This window comes from Terrapene carolina, unplaced genomic scaffold (genome assembly GCF_002925995.2).
Source record: "Terrapene carolina triunguis isolate 2854851 unplaced genomic scaffold, T_m_triunguis-2.0 Scaffold148, whole genome shotgun sequence".
Lineage (NCBI taxonomy): Eukaryota > Metazoa > Chordata > Testudines > Emydidae > Terrapene > Terrapene triunguis.
The window spans coordinates 8,232,534-8,247,042 of NW_020664499.1; the positions used below are offsets into that span (position 1 = coordinate 8,232,534).

A 14,509-nucleotide genomic window follows, 5' to 3' on the forward strand; every position below is an offset into this window, starting at 1 on the left:
AAAACACTAATAAGTTAACAGAAAAAGAAACATGGTCTGGATATGAGAGTCTAGAGAGAGGGTGGAGACTGTTACTGGCCTGAGTGACAGGAGTACAGTGATGTGGTCCACAGTGATAGAGAGGTGAGAGACGGGGAAGGTTTGGAGCGGGGTTCAGTTTTGGCCATGCTGAGTTTAAGTTGGTGGCTGCACACCCTTGAGGAGATAGATGTTCAGACAGACAGGCAGAGATGCAAATTTGGATGGAGGGAGTGGGGTCTGGAGTGGAAAGGTAGATTGGAGAGTCATCAGTGTAAATATGGTAGGCATCTGGATAAGATTACCCAGCAATAGGATAAGGAAGGAGAATAGGATGGATCCAAGGCTGAAGTCCTGTGGGATACCTATTGAAAGTGTGCACGGGTGGGGGAAGATGAAAGGGAGGCATTGGAGCAAATTATTAGAGAGGTAAGAGAACCACAAAAAGACAGTCACAAAAGCCAAAGGAGGACAAGACTTCAAGAGGAAGAGCATGGCTGATAGTGTCAAAGGCAGAAGTCTGGAGTACAGGACCTGAGATCTGGCCAGGAGAGATAATTTGAGGCTCTAGCGAGAACAATTTTTGGGAGCATAGAGGGTGGGAGCTACATGGAGCAGCCCTAGGAAGGAGCTGGAGGAAAAGAACTCCAGAGAGCAAGTAGTGAGGGCATGACTGAGGAGTTTGGAAAGGAAAGGAGATGAGAGATTGGATAATACTTTGAAGGTGAAGTGAGCTCCTTTCTAAGAACTATCATTAATACTTATAGGAAAGGTTTGGCCCTGACACGGGCCATTATCACCGTTGTTTTTCTGATCGGGTGGTCCTTTAAGGACGTTCAGTTGCTGATTTGATTACATTTGTTGTGCTTTGGCATGTAACAGGGGACACTGCATGAAGATTGTCATCTCCTCCCCCAGAAGTCCCAGGATTCTGTCTTCCCCATAGGCAGTGAACTGCACATAACCAACTTCAGACAACATACAGGTGTGAATCTCTCTTCCACAAATGGAAAATTCAAAAAAAAAAAAAAAAAATCACCAAATTGTGTTGCCTGGTTTGTACCTCATCACAGTCACATCACAGACAACTGTCCCATTCACACTTACAGTGGTGACACAAAGGGATCCACCTAGCTACCACAGAAGCATTAGAATGGTTTTCAAATCTCAAGATTCAGCTATAATCTCAGCCCGTGGCTTTTTAAATGCCATATGAAAGAAGAAGAATACTTATAGGAGATGTATAAGTAAAGTGGAGTAAACCATTTACTTCACTAGTATGTGCTGAGTGTCCCCAGTGAGCAGTCACCCCAACCCCACTAGCCAGAGTTCAGAGAAGCATTCAGCATGCAAACACCACAAACTGCTCTTCCTGCCCCCATTTAAGACCCCAAAAGCCCTGAACCACATTAACAGCTGTGATGCTAGGACATCACAACTACCGCTCCACTCTGCTGAAGCTAAGGTGCTGACCCAATAGAGACTCAGGTAGGGGTTGGCTTGTAAGCCAGCTGCACAACTTTGAGGAGTTTTTTTTTTTATTTTACATCCCAATGGGCATAAACTAAACTAAGGTGGTTTCTAAACCAGGCAGCATACTTGCAAATAAAACATTGCATAAAACATCACAAACTGAGATTCTGTAATTCAATTCTGGGTGTCAGATCAAACCAGACAGACACATCCTGACATGGGAACAACAAAGGCCACATCGGATACCTGGTCACAGTGGAGTAACTCGCAGCTACAGGAAGAATTCTGGTCACTAGCTCTTTGACTGACATGTCCAAATTGGGATCCACTAAGAAAGCTCGGTTCTGCCTGCCTATGAGAGGCTGTGCTGTGATGTATCTTCCATCCACGCCAATCAAGACATACAGCAAGTCTTCCACAATTGTGGACTCCTGAGAAGCTAAGGGTAAGGTACCTATTTGAAAACAGAGGACAAAAAGTACAAAATCTGAAAACACAACAGAACTATTCTCAGCCCTTTTTCATTCCTCTGTGGCTTTTTGATTGGTATGCTCAGGCTGGATTAAAAGACAGTGAAACATGGAGATGAGGTGCTGTTAAAAGGGACAGCATGCATCATTCTCCTCAATGGCAATGCTGTCTTCCCACCTTTTAGTACAAGCAGAGTGAAATTAGGCCTTGTAGTAAGGATAAACCAAAGCAATCTTCAGGGAAGATGGACTAAAGTGCACCGAGACTTTTTAAGTAAAAATTGCAGAGTTTTGATCTAGTACTTGGACCTCAACAGAAAATATTATGACTCAAGGAGAAGACAACTAAGTTACCTCATCTTTGGCCTGGTCTACACTACGACTTTAATTCGGATTTAGCAGCGTTAATTCGAATTAATCCTTCACCCGTCCACACAACGGAGCCATTTAATTCGAAATAAAGGGCGCTTAAAATCGATTTCTGTACTCCACCCCGACGAGCGGAGTAGCGCCAAAATCGATTTTGTCAATTCGAATTAGGGGTAGTGTGGCCGCAATTCGATGGTATTGGCCTCCGGGAGCTATCCCACAGTGCACCATTGTGACCGCTCTGGACAGCAATCTGACCTCGGATGCACTGGCCAGGTAGACAGGAAAAGCCCCGAGAACATTTGAATTTCATTTCCTGTTTGCCCAGCGTGGAGAGCACAGGTGACCACAGATAGCTCATCAGCACAGGTAACCATGCAGGCCGATAATCGAAAAAGAGCACCAGCATGGACCGTTCGGGAGGTACTGGATCTGATTGCTGTATGGGGAGAGGATTCAGTGCTAGCAGAACTTCGTTCAAAGAGACGAAATGCCAAAACTTTTGAAAAAATCTCCAAGGGCATGATGGAGAGAGGCCACAATAGGGACTCAGATCAGTGCCGCGTGAAAGTGAAGGAGCTCAGACAAGCCTATCAAAAAACAAAGGAGGCAAACGGTCGCTCCGGGTCAGAGCCGCGGACATGCCACTTCTACGCCGAGCTGCATGCAATTCTAGGGGGGGCCGCCACGACTACCCCACCTGTGATCGTGGAATCTGAGGCGGGGATAATCTCATCAGCTACACCTGAGGATTCTGCGGAGGGGGAAGAGGAGGAGGAGGACGAGCTTGCGGAGAGCACCCAGCACTCCGTTCTCCCCAACAGCCAGGAGCTTTTTCTCAGCCTGACTGAAGTACCCTCCGAACCGTCCCAAGCCAATATCCAAGACCACGACCCCATGGAAGGGACCTCAGGTGAGTTTACCTTTTAAAATATAAAACTTGTTTTAAAAGCAAGGTTTTTTAATGATTATTTTGCCCTGAGGACTTGGGATGCATTCGCAGCCAGTACAGCTACTGGAAAAGTCTGTTAATGTGTCTGGGGATGGAGCGGAAATCCTCCAGGGACATCTCCATGAAGCTCTCCTGGAGGTACTCCAAAAGCCTTGCCACAAGGTTTCTGGGCAGTGCAGCCTTATTCCGTCCTCCATGGTAGGACACTTGACCGCGCCATGCTTGCAGCAAGTAATCTGGTATCATTGCCTGACAAAGCCTGGTAGCGTATGGTCCCGGTGTTTGCTGGCATTCAAGCAACATCCGTTCTTTATCTTGCTGTGTAATCCTCAGGAGAGTGATATCGCTCATGGTAACCTGGTTGAAATACGGGAATTTAATTAAGGGGACAGAGGTGGCTGTTCCTACTGGGCTGTTTGCCTGTGGCTGAAAAGAAATCCTTCCCTGCAGTTAGGCGAGCGCGGGGAGGGGGGGGGGTGGCCCAGAGCTTTGCCCGTTTGGCTAGCAGGGATCTTCCCTGATACCAGCCATGCAGTGGGGGGAGGGATAAAGCGATCACCCCAGAGAATTCATGGCGGGGTGGGGGGTGTTAGTTTGGTTCCTGCCACGCGGTGGGGGGAGGGATAAAGCGATCATCCAGAGAAGTGGATGGGGGGGGGGGGGGGTTAGTTTGTTTTCTGCTGCTGAAGGTTAACAGGAAAACCGCAGCACTCAACGGGCTTTGGTATGTGGGAAAGGAGGGCGCAGAAGCCGAAAGACAATGGCTTACCATGGCTGCATGCAAGCCGAATTCTGTTGCCCGGACCTGCGTCTGTGATCTCTAGCAGCAAAGCCACAGGCACTCAATATTAAGAGGCAAAATGCGACCTTGCACAGAAATCACATGTGCTATGTAATGTGAACAGTGCTGGTCACCGTGAAAAAGTATAAGCATTGTTCTGCAAAATGTATCTTTTTAAAAAATTCTCTCATTTTTTCCCTCCCTCCTGCAGCTGCAAATTCTTCAAGCCTCCCTCCTCCATCCCGAAGGCTAGCACAGATAAGGCGTCGGAAGAAGAAGACGCGAGACGACATGTTTGCAGAAATCATGGAATCCACCCGCAGTGACAGAGCTCATCTGAATGAGTGGAAGAACACGGTTTCAAAGTATAGGAAAGAAGCCAGTGAACGTGAGGACAGGAGGGACCAACGTGAGGACAGGAGGGACCAACGTGAGGACAGGAGGGACGCTCGAGATGAGAGGTGGCGGCAGGAAGATCAGAGGAGTCGGGAAGCAACGCTGGGGCTACTGCGAGAGCAAACAGACATGCTCCGGCGTCTGGTGGAGCTTCAGGAACGGCAGCAGGATTACAGAGTGCCGCTACAGCCCCTGTATAACCCCCCTCCCCCCTCACCATGTTCCATATCCTCCTCACCCAGACGTGTAAGAACGCGGGGGGGGAGGCTCCGTACACCTTCCCATTCCACCCCAGTGGACAGCCCAAGCAAAAGGCTGTCATTTTTTTAACCATTTCTTAATGGCCTTTTCCTTCCCTCCTCCCAAACCCCACCCTGGATCCCTCCCTCTTTTTATAATCTATGAATAAAGAATAAATGATTTTTAAACGTTAGTGACTTTATTTGGTTTGAAAACAAGCTGGGGGAAGGGGAAGGGTGGGTTACTTACAGAGAATGAGTCAATAAAGGGGGCGGGTTCTCATGAAGGAGAAACAAACAGAAATTTCACACTGTAGCTTGGCCAGTCATGAAACTGGTTTTCAAAGCTTCTCTGATGCACACTGCTTCCTGGTGTGCTCTTCTAATCGCCCTGGTGTCTGGCTGCGCGTAATCAGCAGCCAGGCGGTTTGCCTCAGCCTCCCACCCTGCCAAAAAGGTCTCCCCTTTACTTTCACAGAGATTGTGGAGCACACAGCAAGCAGAAATAACAATGGGGAGATTGGTTTGGCTGAGGTCAGAGCGAGTCAGTAGCGATCGCCAGCGACCTTTTAAACGGCCAAATGCACATTCTACCACCATTCTGCACTTGCTCAGCCTGTAGTTGAACAGCTCCTGACTCCTGTCCAGGCTGCCTGTGTATGGCTTCATGAGCCATGGCATTAAGGGGTAGGCTGGGTCCCCAAGAATAACTATTGGCATTTCAACATCCCCAACGGTTATTTTCTGGTCCGGGAAGTAAGTCCCTTGCTGCAGCCCTTTAAACAGAATAGTGTTCCTGAAGACGCGAGCATCATGAACCCTTCCCGGCCAGCCCGCGTTGATGTTGGTGAAACGTCCCTTGTGATCCACCAGTGCTTGCAGCACCATTGAAAAGTACCCCTTGCGATTTACGTACTGGCTGCCCTGGTGCTCCGGTGCCAAGATAGGGATATGGATGCCATCTATCGCCCCACCACAGTTAGGGAATCCCATTGCAGCAAAGCCATCCACTATGACCTGCACATTTCCCAGAGTCACTACCTTTCGTAGCAGCACCTCAATGATTGCTTTGGCTACTTGCATCACAGCAGCCCCCACAGTAGATTTGCCCACTCTAAATTGATTCCCGACTGACCGGTAGCTGTCTGGCGTTGCAAGCTTCCACAGGGCTATCGCCACTCGCTTCTCAACTGTGAGGGCTGCTCTCATCTTGGTATTCTGGCGTTTCAGGGCAGGGGACAGCAAGTCACAAAGTTCCATGAAAGTGCCCTTACGCATGCGAAAGTTCCGCAGCCACTGGGAATCATCCCACACCTGCAACACTATGCGGTCCCACCAGTCTGTGCTTGTTTCCCTTGCCCAGAATCGGCGTTCCATGGATAGAACCTGCCCCATTAACATCATGATCTCCAAAGCACCGGGGCCCGTGGTTTGAGAGAATTCTGTGTCCATGTCCATGTCCTCATCACGCTGGTCGCTGCGCTCCCGCCGCCGCCTCCTCGCCTCGTTTTTCTGGTCCTGGCTCAGCATAAACTCCACGAGAACGCGCGAGGTGTTTACAATGTTCATGACTGTTGTCTGGAGCTGAGCGGGCTCCATGCTTGCCATGGTATGGAGTCTGCAGTGTTCACCCAGGAAAAAAGGCGCGAAATGGTTGTCTGCCGTCCGTTGCTTTCATGCAGGGAGGGAGGGAGGGAGGGAGGGGTGAGGCTGTACCCAGAACCACCTGCGACAATGTTTTTTGTCCCATCAGGCACTGGGATCTAAACCCAGAATTCTAATGGGCAGAGGAGACTGCGGGAACTATGGGATAGCTACCCACAGTGCAACGCTCCAGAAATCGACGCTAGCCCCGGTACATGGACGCACACCACCGAATTAATGTGCTTAGTGTGGCCGCATACAATCGAATTTATACAATCTGTTTCCCAAATTCGAATTATCTAAATTCGGATTAATCCCGTAGTGTAGATATACCCTTTGTGTGTGTAAGGGATGGAAAATAATTCATCTGTGGCAAAATCCATAAAATGTCCACCTAGATTTCTAAACCAGAGAACAGAATCCTTTACTTTGTTTGTGTGCCAAAATATAAGTTATACAGATATACATACATACCCAACGTATATGACCATGATAGCTATGGAACAAATTACATTCACTTTGCACCTCTGATCTTCCCAACTGTACTCTGCTCACTAATCTAATTGTACTGGAACTGGGGAAGTACCATTCTTGTCAGTTTTCCTAGAGTTGAAATTTTTCAGTAAAAATAAATGAAGGTTACTTACTTGTAACTGGAGTTCTTCAAGATGACTGAGTATTCACACTTATGGACTCTGCACTGCCTGAGGGCGCCCAATGGTAGAACTGTCTCCCACTCCAGGCAGTACCTATTGGAGCACCTGTGTACCACCCCCTCCTACTCCTTCTCTGGGTGTCTCTGAACATTCCGAGGGTGAGGCTATAAAAGGGAAGGCTGCTCCCTCTACCACCTCAGTTCCTTCCGCTGCCAACCCAGGAGACCTGGATAGGGCTCTGAGAAAAAGGGGAAAGTGTGACTATGCAGAGTAAACGCAAAGAAATCTGATTACAAATAAGTAACCTTCATTTCTTTTTAGAGTGGCTCTAGATATTCCTATTTACAGGTAGATTGACAAGCAGCGCTGAAAAACCCTGAAGATGAGAACAGAGTCCTAATTAAATCATCATCGAACCATAGAAATGCAGGACTGGAAAGGACCTTGAGAGATCATCTAGTTCAGACCCCTGTGGTAAGGCAGGACCAAATAAACCGGGACCACCCGACAGTTGTTTGTCCAACTTGTTCTTAAAAACCTCCAATGATGTGGATTCCACAACCTCCCTCAGTAATAACGATTGAGCCACCTCTCTGCCAAATTTGGCATCTGCTCTAGACACTAGATCCAGTGCCTAATGTTTAGTGAATGTGTATACTGACTTCCAAATAGCAGCTTTACAAATTTCTCTAATAGGAACACATTTAAAACAAGCAAAAGATGCAGCTACAGCTCTAATAGAATGAGACCGCAAAACAGGCAGCTCAGGAATTTCCATAACTCTCAACACTGAACAATGCATTGTTTAACCCATCTGGAAGTAGTCTGAGCAGACACAGCATGACTCATGATTCTTAGTATAATAAACAGTCTAGATGACTTCCTAAAACTCTTAATGCCATCTGAGTAGTATGCAAGAGCTCACCTAGCACCGAAAGTATGTAAGGCAGACACTCCTTTAACTACATGAGGTTTTGGAAAGAAAACTGGTAAATTAATTGTCTGATTGATATGAAACTCAGACACTATTTTTGATAAAAACCTGGGATCAGGCGTAGGAACCACCTAATCTTTGTCAAAATTCATAAATGGCAGGTTAGCAATCAGGGCGTGCAATGCACTCACCCTTCTGGCTGATGTAATAGCAGTAACGAAGACTGCTTTAATAGATGAATAAAACAAAAGAACAATACACAAAGCATTCAAGTAATGATCAAAACATGGTAAACTGAAACAACAGCCAGATGAACTTTTAAAGACAAATTAGACAATCTTTCAGACGCTAAGTACATTAAATATTGCAAAATACAGGGTATGGAAGCTGTCACTAGAAAGTCAAATTTATCCCTCAACTAAGCAACAAATCTGGTCCATTTTAACAGGTAACACTATCTTGTAGACAGCCTTCTAGAACTAAGCAGAACGTTTTGTACCAACGAAGAACATGATGGCTCAAGACTAGTCAAGTCCGATAGCCTAACCTGTCGGATGAAGCAACTGTAGATTTGAACAAAGAATCCTGTCTTGTTATTGTGACAAGATATTTCGAAACAGAGGAAGACGCATGTTTTATCTGTCTGACAGCTGATGCAGATCCATGTATCACTGCTGTTTTGGCCAAGCTGGGACAATCAATATAATTTTTGCTGTCCTGACAAATCTTCACCACTTTCTACATTAAAATGGAAAGGAGTGAAAGCATACAGAAGGCCTGTGATCCAGGGAGGCCTTGGTGCCAACTGGCAGCAGGAATAAGAGGTACATAGGGGTTTACAGGAAACCCCTAGATCTGATGTTTACATAATAGCATGCCAAAGGGTGGCATGTGAGGTCTCTACCAACAGCCAGTAATGCACTGGTCATCCTAATCACTGCAAGATATATGTACAGATATTTAAGGAGTTGTTTTCAGTATAGATACACTATGTTCTTAAGGTATGTGAGTTAAGACAGGTCGCCAGAAGGTGATAAACAAGTTCTGTTCAAGCAGGGGTTGATGAATGCTTCTCTCACTGGCTGGTCATTGCATACCATCTGAGAACAATCTGAGAACCAAGCCAATGGCTGATTCTATAATTAATATGCAAAGCTCTGGAGGAACGATCTGAGAACCAAGCCAATGGCTGATTCCATGATTAATGTGCAAAGCTCTTTCCCTGAAAAGCCCAGTGACTTTAGATTGTAAGTTGAGCTAAATGGGATCCTCATCCAGCGTTGGAAGTATCTGACATTATAATTGATGAAGGCCAATTGAACAGAACATTCCTGAGAACGCTTGATCTGTTTGTTCACTACCTCAGCAAATTCAGAACATCCTGAGACATGGTGACAAACATATGAAGACAGTCCTGACTGGGAATATAAACTCAAAACACCCTGAACATTCTGATAGGGTTAAAGGGGGCTACATAAGCGGTAGCTGCCGTCAACCCCATGAGACCCAGGAAGAGGATCACCTTCTGGTATTAGAAAAACAAAGTGGGTAGGGGGTAATATCTTTTATTGGACCGACTTCTGTTGGTGAGAGACACAAACGTTTGAGTTTACATAGAGCTAGCTCTTCTTCAGATCTGGGAAACATACTCGGAGTGTCACAGCTAAATACAAGGTGAAACAGATTGTTTAGCATAAGTAGTTAATACATATTTCAAGGGACTATTCAAGGTGAAGTGGGCCCATTAACCCCCCTTGCTAATTCCCTGATAAGGAGGAAAGACCTTGGGAAAGAAGATGTCGCACATCTTATTTGAATTAAAATTCAAAACTAGGGTAATCCTGTCTCAAATTAGTTAGCTAAAGTAGTAATTGGCTATCACATTATTTGTTTTTCAAGGGTATAAAAAGAGTTATGAATCTAAGAGTTGTCAGACACTACCTAATCATGTTGGAGCATGACAGGATGAGATGGCTTTCCCTAGGTCTGGCCTATTTGTAAGTATACTGATCACATGCTTATGAATACTTTGTTACTATATTGGGTGAAGTGACTGCTTATTTTTAGTCTGTTAGACATGTTTAGAGCAACTGTATAAAATACCATTTGGCCTTTGGACTTAATAAAGGAATTTATAGTTAAATTGATGTTTGGTGGTTTGCCCTATTAATAATAATGATTTCAAATATTATTAATAATTCCAGCACTTAACAGGCTGACAGGAAGCTAGAATTGACCAAATAGCCATAGCAAGTTGCAAAAAAACATCCAAGATAGGAAGCGACAACCTATTCATGGAGGTAGCTCCAACATCATCAAATACTGGATGGGAGGTTTCCTCTACAGCAATGGTTCCCAAACTTTAACAGCCCGCGAACCCCTTTCACTAAATTGTGAAATCTCGTGAACACCCTCCTAAAAATGAATATTTTCAGAGATTTAAGTTTAAATTTCCTCAGTGTGATGGATGCCCCAATTGCCGGGCCCCGGAATCTATGAACCTCTGAAAAATATTTTTAATTGAAACTTTTTTTAACGAACATAGAAAAACCAGAAACCAAAAATGTTTCTGTAAAATTTTTTTGGGCTTTTGTTTAAAAAAAATAAAATAAAATGGTTTCGAATAAAAATAAATTCATTTTTGGTTTTCAAAAATCAGAAAAATGTTTCATGAAAAACAGTTTTTGAAAATGGACCATTTTTCCGTTTCAGTTTTTTGTAAATTTTTCTTGGGGAATTTTGAAAAATGTGAAAAAAAATTCAAAACTTTCTGTGAAAAATGCTTGGTATTTTTCACCCATCTCTAGTTTCGGGTGAGGTTGTGGCTGGTGGTAACAAGGAGGGCTGTGGTTCTGGCTTTAGATGAGATTTGGCGAATTTCTGGGGCTCGGGCTGGGGGTTCGGGCTGCCGGCTCCCCCGCTGACGGGGGCGGGGCTTGGGCTGCCAGCCCCTACTGCCCGGCCCCGCTCTCCCTGGGGCTCGGGCTGCCAGCCCCGCGCAGAGCGCTGGGGTTCAGGCAGCTGACGGGGGCAGGGCTCAGGCTGCTGGGCCCAATTGCCCGGCCCCGCTCTCCCTGGGGCTCAGGCTGCCAGCCCTGCGCGGAGCGCTGTGGTTCGGGCTGCCGGCTCCCCCACTGACCGCCGGGACTTGGGCTGCCTGCCCCAACTGCCCGGCCCCCAAGGCTCGGGCTGCCGGCTCCCTGGCTGACAGGGGAGGGCTCAGGCTGCTGGATCAAACTGCCTGGCCCCGCTCTCCACGAGGCTCAGGCTGCCGGCTCCCTGGCTGACAGGGGAGGGCTCGGGCTGCCAGCTCAAACTGCCCGGCCCTGCTCTCCCTGGGGCTCGGGCTGTCTGCCCTGCAACTGGGTCCCAGCAGAGTCCTCTGGCCGCCATTAATGAAATTTTTCTTGCGAACCCCCTGAAACGTCCTGCGAACCCCCAGGGGTTCGCGAACCCCACTTTGGGAACCACTGCTCTACAGCTACTGAAGGTAAGTTCAACATGGCTACCATACAATCCACAAGGTCATGGAACTGCACAGCATCCTCAGAAGGGGAGGATGCTGAAACCACCCGCATGTGCCAGTCAGGCAACAAATCTGGACCGAGGTCACAAGGTGGGATCCAGGAACAAAGCCATGGGAAGAGCAAAAGGACAAGGAGGTTTTGCAACCAAGAAACCCCACTTTCATACAGAGGTGGAGTATGGAGCAAGACGTGAGAGATTCAGAGGGTGGTCCCATTAATTTGTTAGCACCAGGTTGAGATCCCATGGGGGAACAAGTTCTTGCACCTGTGAATATAACCTGTCTAACCCTTTTAGAAATCTGATAGTTATGGAGTTAAAAAAAAGCAATCTATTACCCACTGAACGGTGATAAACAAATAGCTGCCCAATGTATTCTAACAGAACTGTCATATCTTAGTATTTTAGTTGCAATAGATAGTCCAAAACATGGTTAATGGAAGCTTGCTCTGAAGAGACACATTTCTAATAAGACAAGATAAAAACATTTCCATTTAGCCAGGTAAGTATGCCTGGTTGAAGGCTTTTTGATATTCAGAAGTACTTCCTTAACGTCTTTCGAGCAAGCACTTTCTAATGGTGTTAACCATGAAGCATCCATGCTGTTAAGCAGAGGGCTTGCAGGTGCTGGTACAGCAGACAGCCGAAGTCTTGAGAAATCACATTTGGATCCAACAGGAGAGACTGAAAAGGTCTCAGCGACAATGCTAGTAGGGCTGAGATCTAGTATTGCCAAAGCCACGCTGGTGCTATTTGTATAAGGCAAGCATGGTCCTGTTTGGTCTTGCATGAGACTCTGGACAGGAATGGTATCAGAAAAGGCATAGAGCAGGGAGTTCTTCCATAGTAGCAGGAAAGCGTTTGTTAATGAACCTAGCTGTGACCCTATGATAAGTGAAGGGGGGAGGGGGAAGTTCCCTTTTATGGACACCCAGCCAGTCAATTAGCTATAAAATCCCTCTTGGCAGCTGTTCTCTACTTGCTTTACCTGTAAAAAGGTTAAAAAGTCTGACAGCATGCATATTCTAATTTTTAGAATCCTTGCGGGCCCCCACTTTCTGCACTCTAAGTGCCAGAGTGGGGAATCAGCCTTGACAGAACCCCGGGGAGCAGAACTGATAGCATTTTCTGTTGGCCTTTGTGGCAAACATATCCACTTAGGGAACCCCCACAGCTGAAAGGTGGATCACTGTGCTTAGGACCCACCAGTTCAATGTGACATGAATCCAGGAACAGAGGAAGTGGGATAGATGATTGGCAAACATATGGGAAAGAACAGATGGGCCTGTAGGAACTGTAATATTGCCATCAACAAACCTGTCAAAATGCATGCTTAGACTGAACTGCTAGTCGAGAGGAACCTGCTGTCACAAAGGAAGAGGGGGTGGAGGTGGTCAATGCCTGTAATTCCTGCCCCTTTTTCTTGGAAGGTCTTGGGTCCATGGGATAAACCTCTGATAACTGTGAGCTTGCTGGGGCTGGAACTGCTTCCTCCTTGTCACAGTGTGTTGACTCCAAGCAACTTCAGAGTTGTCCTGGAATCTTTTAGGCTACATGGCCTATCGTCCATTTTTTCCCCACAAAGAGGGAGGCCCTTCAAAGGGCAGAACTTGAATGTTCTGTTGTACTTCAGGAGGAAGATCGGATGACTGCAGCCAAGATGCTGAGTCTGCTGTATCCAAGCTGTCCTGGCCACCAGCTTGCCCTCTTCCACCACCACATTAAATTCCTGCCTGAAGTCCTCTGGTAGCCTGTCTTTAAACTTCATGTTTTCCCACAGAGTGAAATCAACTCGACTTAGAAGAGCTTGCTGGTTAGCAAGTCTGAGTTACAGCCCTATCATCTAATAAAGTTTGCAACCAAACTAGTCCAGTCTCTTTGATTCCTTCCCCTTTTGCGTCGATGCTTGGTGCCCCTGCCTCATTCACTCATTATCTGCTGCCACCATCAAGAGTCTGGGGGAGGGTGAACGTATTCAAAATGCTTAGAAAGGGCACATTTTGCTGTAGGAGCTAGGGAAGAAAGGGTGTGCCACAGTGTTCTGAGTGGCTCCAGAATTGCTTCATTAATCAGGTGCACCACTTGGAGGAACCTGTCGAAGCGAATATGTCCACTAGTTTATAAGATTTCTTGCAGACCAATTCCACCCGAATGTCTTACACTAAGGCCACCCTTTTAAGCAGTTCTTTGTGAGCCTGGTAATCTTCCTGTGTCAGTGAATTGCTCACCATCTCTATAGCCTCATCTGGTGATAAGGAAGACTGTACCAGGATGCTGAAGCAATGTCTGGTCTCTCTTGTGATGGAGGAGCTGTCTGAGCAACTTCCAGCTGCTTGGTACCTGCACTGGGTGTCAGAGAATGTTCTCTGCAGTGCCAATGATCTCAGTACACCCTCAAAGAAGTCAACTGAGGTGGGTGAGGTAAGGTCCTAGCAGGGGAGAGACACCCCACAGAGTCCAGAAAGGCCACTGACATGGTGGTGAGGCCTGTGCTTGCACAGGCCATTGTGCCTTGAGATGTGCTTACTGCTGGGACTGCTGTGAGACCCATGGACCCCAAGGCTCTCATGGAGGGGTATGCATCCCGTTTTGAATGGGACACAGACCCAAACTCGGAGTCTGAAGGAGATGACTCTGAGTCCTGCGATAAGAGTGGAGCAGATCCTGTGTGGACAGGAAATAGATAAGCTGAGCCTGGGGATGGTGGTACTGAGGATTTTAATGGTGGGTTTCCTCTGGAATGTACTGGCTCTTAGGTACTAGAAGTGTAGAGGGCATCAGGTTGCATGCTCTAGCAGAGCTAGTGTAGGCACTGCAGTCACCACTACTGGCTGAAATTCTTCCTGTACCACCAGGGACACTGGTACAGAAAGATTGAGTAGTTCTCTGGCAGCTGTGTATGCCTCTGGCATCATCGGTACCTGAACTGGGTCTTGGGCTTGCTGTCTTTGCATAGGAACTTCAGGAGTCAGCCGCAATGGAAGTTGCAAAAGTTCCAAAATTGACAAAAACCCCTTTCCAGATGAGGAGCACTCTGGGGAACACTCACCCT

At 46.8% G+C, this 14,509-nt stretch overlaps 1 protein-coding gene across 2 annotated transcripts in view; it reads right to left on the reverse strand.

Annotated features, from left to right (window-relative positions):
- LOC113405057 (gamma-tubulin complex component 2-like) overlaps positions 1–14,509 on the reverse strand; it is a 100,734-nt gene that overhangs the window by 70,540 nt on the left and 15,685 nt on the right. For both annotated transcript variants that reach the window (XM_026653749.1, XM_026653747.2), the window contains exon 6: positions 1,738–1,945. In XM_026653749.1, the coding sequence (XP_026509534.1) occupies positions 1,738–1,945 (208 nt within the window). The remainder of the gene's footprint in view (positions 1–1,737; positions 1,946–14,509) is intronic.